Source organism: Octodon degus, unplaced genomic scaffold, assembly GCF_000260255.1.
Source record: "Octodon degus isolate 3935 unplaced genomic scaffold, OctDeg1.0 scaffold00024, whole genome shotgun sequence".
Classification (NCBI taxonomy): Eukaryota; Metazoa; Chordata; class Mammalia; order Rodentia; family Octodontidae; genus Octodon; species Octodon degus.
The window spans coordinates 12028531-12035387 of record NW_004524600.1 but is presented as its reverse complement, the minus strand read 5'-3'; the positions used below and the strand labels follow the sequence as shown (position 1 = coordinate 12035387).

General features: G+C 41.0%; 1 protein-coding gene across 1 annotated transcript in view; it reads left to right on the top strand.

The window, feature by feature from the left end:
- Nhsl1 (NHS like 1) overlaps positions 1-6857 on the top strand; it is a 91217-nt gene that overhangs the window by 53712 nt on the left and 30648 nt on the right. Inside the window, exons 4-5 of the mRNA XM_023712201.1 lie at positions 3647-3704; positions 3975-4181. Of these exons, the coding sequence (XP_023567969.1) occupies positions 3647-3704; positions 3975-4181 (265 nt within the window). The remainder of the gene's footprint in view (positions 1-3646; positions 3705-3974; positions 4182-6857) is intronic.

The following is a 6857-nucleotide window of genomic DNA, read 5'->3' as shown; positions in this document are numbered from 1 at the left end:
TATTTTCAATAAGAATAAATGACATTATTTGATTAAACACAGAAGTATGATTACATTATATATGATTAAATGCCTCAGAAATAACATTATGAGGTAAGAATATTGTACTATGAAATACAATAATCCTTAATGGAATTATGGTGAAGCACATTATCTTCTGATTAGGAGATTAAGACAGAGTAACTAGCATTTCAGGAGTGCAGAATTGTTTGCAGCAAAATACTGTGAAGGCAGTGAAAATTAAAAATGTTTTCAAAAACAATAGGAGACAGCATATCTTCAAAGTTTAATTCTCTCCAGTTTGATGACTAAATGGATATGAATTACACAGTATTTAAATGTCACCAGGGAAGGTGTCAGGCAGTAAAGAAATGAGCAGGTGATTTATATCAAAATGTAATTTACTTTTAATTAAGTGATTAACACTTTGCAGAAATGTCAAAATTAAATATACCTAATAACGTATGTGTTACTCTATTGCATGGATCTATGTGTTCACACACGTATTTTTCTTAAATGATGAGTTTTTTTTTTTTCAATCTGGTATAAAGCAATAAAATTAAAAATTTTCCCATTTACTGATTGAACTGATATAGGTTATATAGTCTCCTGTTCTTTCAATTATGTATTTCTAAAGTCGTAGTAGGTTTTATTTTATTTATTTTTTTGGCGGAACTGGGGATTGAACTCAGGCCTTTGCGCTTGCCAGGGAAGCACTTAATCTACTGAGCCATCTCCCTGGCTCCCGTAGTAGGTTTTAGAGATTACACACACACACACACACACACACACACACACACACACACACACACACAGCTTCCAGCAGGAAGTGTCATGTTCTTGGTAGCTTTACTATCTGGGCTGATTATTAGTCAGCCTCATCAGGGAGAAAGAATTGCCTGTAAATACATGGTTTCACATGCAGGGTGAAACCCTTCCGGCCTAGTGGCCTAGACCGTCACCGCAGTGGCTACTGGCTAGAAAATGGATTCCATCCCTTTAGTTGTAAGGGCTAAACACAAGGACTTAACCTGTCCTCACAGTTAAGGAGCAAACAAAAGTTTAAAATGAAAAGTACATGTGAATATGTTCTCTAACCTGCCAGGTGGGATAGCGGCTCTCCCACCTGGAAGGCGAACAGAGTAAGGAAACAAACTGAAGCATTTTTACAAACTGGCCGGCATTTGAGCCGCCTGCTTTCTGCCTGGTAAGCGTGACAAACTAGGTGCCATTTTTCAGTGAAGGGTCAATTCAGTTCAACAGATGTTTACTAAGTAGCTATTTTGTACAAAATATTAGGTGAGTGCCAGGGGGAACACTAAGGAACATGACTTTTTTTTTTTTTTTTTAAACCAGTGTTCTAATACTATTTTATTCTATTCTTATAAAGGTAAATCTTAAATTCAAGCACACTTTTTAAAAAAATGCTAGGTGCTTTAAAAGATATATCAAGACTTGACTAACCTGGATGATTTTAAAATGAAGAATCAAATGATAAATTTATATTATACAAATACGAGCTAGTTTTGCATAGCAAAATGGTACAAATCAACACTTTTCAAATTCAAAGAAAAAGAAAGCTGGTATTGGTTTGAATCTGAAGTCAGATCCAACTTCTATAGATAACAATATTCTCTGATTTGACCAAAAAATTTCAAAACTCAGTTTGAGAAACACTTTAATTAAAATCATTTCAATAAAATAATGATTATAAATCTCTTTAGTTAAATATGTACACAATTCACTATACTTAAAAAAATGGAAATGGATGAAGTTTTCCAGGTAAATCTAATGCACAAAACCACCATCTTATAGATTATAGTGTATGTCAGTTTAAGATTCTTTAACAGCTGCGTCAGATCATGGCTCGGCTTTGTCCAAAACATAATAAGCAAAATTAAGAAAAGTCCTGAAAAATTATTTAGGTCCCCCAGGAAATTACCAAAAAAGAAAATAGTGAAAGAGAAAGAAGTTGTATACTCAAGCTTGATTGCTTACAGAGGCTTGTGCGACCAACATGGCTGTAACCCCCACATCTACTAATGAGTCCTTGGATGGTTTTCGTCTGAAGTAAAAAGCGAAAATCCTAGCAATTGTGCTTTTATGCAGCCTTGTGGCCAATAAGGTAGATGTTGTCATAAAGGTGCCTTTTTTTTCCCTCAAAAAATATATAGTCAGCCATTGAGATAGTCTTTTTATTTTTTATATTTCTTTGCTTTTTGAGACAGGATCTTGCTATGTAGTTCAGGCTGGTCTTCAATTCATTATGGAATCCACAGAGATCCTCCTGCTTCAGCCTCCCAAATGTTGGGATTGCAGGTGCACACCACCTTGCCTGGCTGAGATAGTCCTTCTAGGTTGGGGTGCAAAATGAAGAGATTGATGCTTTCAACAGTGAATGTTGTAGATGTTCCTTCTCACGTAGTTTTTCTTCATTTTCTTGGAACTTGGATGGATTCACTTTTTATATTTGTTATGGAAGTGACACTAAAGACTCAGTGCAACTTTCTGATAATGGATTGTCCATTCTTAATGTCTTGACAGGTCATATTTTTTCTGCTGCAGGAAACTAATGAACCCATGAAGTCATGCTTGCCCCCCAGAAGCCTCATGTAGGCTACTGCACGTAGCCATTTATCATAGCAGTGGTACCTTCTGGTGCTGCAGGCTCTCCTCTCAAGCGTTTCTGTTATTCTCCACATGAGGCAAAGTTGCCAGACTTTTCAAGGTGGCAAGCATTTATTGGAGTCTCTCTCTCATAGGAGAAATGTGTTAGGATCACTGAGATCCTTTTTTCCTGTTTCAGTTAGATATGGTTCACAATTTGCTACTATCAAAACCAAAGGGGCCGGGGAGATGGCTCAGTAGAATAAGTGCTTGCCTGGCAAGTGCAAGGGCCTGAGTTCAATCCCTCGTTCTGCCAACCCCCCCCCAAAAAAAAACCCAAATAAACAGTTACATTGTCTATATCAGAACTATTATGAATATGGGTCCATATTGTTAACAAAAGTGACTTTTTTAGGGCCAGGAAGATAGTTCAGCAGCACAGCACCTGCATGAGTTCAATTCCCAGGACCCCCCCCCCCAAAAGTGACTATTTTATACTTTTCTTGTGCATAGGAATGATGGAAATGTGATTTATTTGTGTTTATATACATATAATTCTCTTTTGGAAGAGAATAACAATGTAAAACAGTCACTACTGTAAAACTTCCCTAATTAAACTAGTGAATAATTTAAGACAGACCAATCAGTGACTTGTGCCACTACAAACTTTATTATTTTATGTTCCCCATGCTGTGTTAATCTCAGACTTCCACTCAAGGAAGGAAAAGAAGTCCTGTGGATGTGGCCCTGGGGTTACTGCTGCATGACTTGAAGTGGCTGAGTTAAGATTAACATTAATCAGTGGTCATGAAACAGAAGCAGGTCAAGTCTAATGAGAGCAGTGGGACAGGGTCTCGTGGTGGCCAAAGTACTTTGTCATTAGAAGGCGTTTCCTCTTCCGATACAGTTGTATGTCACACTATCACCATTTCCACAGTCTGTGTGAATGGACAGCCTCCTTGGTTGAGGAAAAATCTCTGGATCTTGATGAAATTATGTTTCCTATGACCGTATGACATGGGTCCCTGTGGGGTGACAGGTGAACAAAGTGTCCTTGTTGCTTCACCACAGACTTGGTGATGTCAAGCGTGATCTGGGTGAGTAGAGACCTGTGTAAAATGCTTCTAAAATGCAGCATTTTTTAAATAACAGAACCGCTCTTCTGGTGTGTTAATAACAAATTCCCATTTGTTCTTCTGGCTTCTTAGAAAATGAGATCAAGGGGTGTCCTTTGGAAGGACACGCACCCCGAAATTGGAGAGCTGCCTTCTGATGATAATGTGCATTCCTTCCTTTTACGTCCTTCAGCATTCATCATCATGTGACTGGCTAACATCATTATTAATACCTTCTTATCATGTTACAAGCTTCTGGAAGAAAGTGCATGGTGTCGGCTTGCTTGAAAATAACATTGCTTTGCTTGTTCTACTACTCTACATTAGGGGAGAATTTTGATCGCCAGGCCAGCCTTCGGCGGTCTGTAATTTACACAGACACTCTGGTAAGACGACCGAAGAAAGTCAAAAGGAGAAAGACTATTTCAGGAGTCCCTGACAACATACAGAAGGAGCTAGGTATGGCTCTTCAGAACTGCATTTTTGCCCCTCTTTGCTGCTTGGCATTACTCTGCTAATCTCCTATGGTGCTTGGAAACCCCAGACATTGTTATAGCCAGCTTCTTCCTGACGGAGCGTGAGGTGCAAATCCTGCAGCCCATGTTGGTGGGTGACTCACTGGGTCCTGGGGGGCCGGGAGGAGGAGCAGCCTAGGCGAACACTGTTCACACTGTCAGCTGATGGAGATCGAGTGCTCGGACATCTCTAGGCGCCTTAACACTGGTTATTTCACAATTAAATTTACTTTTCAGGGGCTGGTGAGATGGCTCAGTGGTCTAAAGCACCTACTTAGAACAAGCTTAGCAAAGCACAGGGACCGCGGTTCAATCCCCCACCACCACATGCCAGCCAGCCCCGCCCCCTGGTGCCTGAGCTGGCCACACACACACATACACGCAAATAAATAAATTTACTTTTCATTTAGATCTGGGGTTCTTATGAGCTAATGGCTATATTCTAGGACTCACCATGGTGAGTGAGGAACTCCATAGTTACACTGACAATACTGGTGGCATTCTGTCATGAGGCGACAACCTGGGATTCTTGGTAAATGCCAGTATGATAGAAAATGATCATTTGCGTCAGATAACGGTATTTTTCCAGTGGAATAATTTTATGCGTTTTTTCTAGAGTAGTTTTCAACCTGTGAACAGAAAGAATTAAGACCTTGGAGATGGTAGAGAAACTGTTAGCTCACTGTTCTCTCAGCACCATGGTCCTGCTGGTGTTTCATGTGCTTTGGGCACTCATTTGCTTTCCTCTGCGATGCCTACCTCTCCTTGTGCCTTGGGGCAGTGTAGCTCAGCTCATGGGTGACCTTGGGCAGGTCACCTTACCTCTCTGATCTGCTTCTTTGTTCCACAGTGGGATGGTGATGGTACTAGAACCTATGTGATAGGGTCATTGGAGACTATGAATTTGTACCCATGATGCACTTCATGCCTGGTATTATCACAGACGTAATTAGCTACTGTTGTTTGGAGGAGGGGTGCCAGAAATCTAACTCAGGACTTCATGCTTCCCCAGCAGGCACTGGGCTGCTGTGCTATGTCCCTGGCCCCTGTTGTCATTATTGCAGGGCGCAGAATGCTACCTGCTCTGACGTTTGTCTCTTCCTCTTTTGCCAACTGGTGGCCCTATTTCCCAATAGTTAACTCCCACCTGGTGTTATTTACTTGTCTTCACTATTAAAGATTTTGCTCCCCAAGCTCAGTCATTACTGTATTCCTCAATTGCTTGCTAGGTTTTTAGCAAGCAAAACAGGCTTATCCTAGCAATAATGAAGTACCTCCATAGCACCTTGAGGTAGAGCTTAGGCCTTTTTTACTCCAGGCATTTTACCTGCTGTCTTTTCTCCATCATCTTCACTTAAATGTGCTGTAGTAGGAAGGGCAGACTCTACTTGGCAGTTGTGCTTTACCTGCCGTGCGGTCCTACAGAAGCTATGCTGTGCAGAAGCAGCACTTTAGACTGAAGCAGCACTTGGGCAAGAACAGCAGTACTTTGCCGCTGCCCTGGGTAGCTCCTGGGACCTGGATGCAGGACAGGTTCTGGCCCTCTGCTGTAGCAGGACGGTTGCTGGAAGGAAGGGCAGGATGGTCCCCATCCAGGGCATGCGTGAAACCTGTCTCTGCCTCAGGGCTACATGCTGCTCCTCTGGCTGCCTCAGGCATCTGGTAACTTTATTAACCCTTGGCTTTGGTCACGCTCATGGGCTTCCCTCTCTCCTCAAAACATGGCTGCGACTCATTTTTTCACTCTTCTTTTCCCTCCTTATTGAGGTGACAGCTCCTGACTCTGAGAAGCCAGCCTGTATGCACGTGCTGAGAAGGCGTGTTGTGGGCTAACATCCTATAATACCTAGAAACATTGGTACTTTGGTCTTTTTAGAAGATGTGCTTTCATGAAAGGAGTGATTGTCAGGACAGGCAGTTAGGCCCTTTGGAAGAAAACAAGGTTGGAGTTTTGAGGAAAGCTACATTTTTTTCCCCTGTATTTTTATGGAAGGATCTACAGGATGTTCAGGGCCTCACTACTAGATCGGACTCATAGTGATTCTCTTGTTTACAGCCTCCGAAGAGCTGGAATTACAGGCACTCAGCACCATGCCCAGTCTCAACTGCCATCTCAGTGTGACCCCGGGGATGGAGTCAGCACTGCACGTCCAGGGATCAAACCCCTGGCCATAATCCACTGAACTATTTGGCTGGCCCAAAACTACATTTTAAGTGGCTTTCCGAACAGGATAATTAGGTTCATGATTTTGTGCAGAGTATAAGGCTATTTGAGCCCATATTTAATACGACTTCTTTGTGTACATATGTAATATGAAGCCTGGAAGCTGCGAGTTAGGAAGTTTTATTGAACCAATCAGCATGGAGCCAATAATTTAACTATTCTTTTCATTATACTTAAATGACCTGCCCAGTTGGGTAAATTATATCTGCTGCAATTTTTTTTTTTTATTTAAGACCTTTATTAACAGGTGCTTGCAGTTTGTTGACTTTTTTGAAAAAATCAAGTTGTAAACTTTTATTACAAATTAAAAATGAAGTTCTTAAAAATCTCAACTTGACCAGATATGAAACAATTTAAAAACCTTTAAAGGTGTGTTGAGAAAAACCAGGCTTTTTT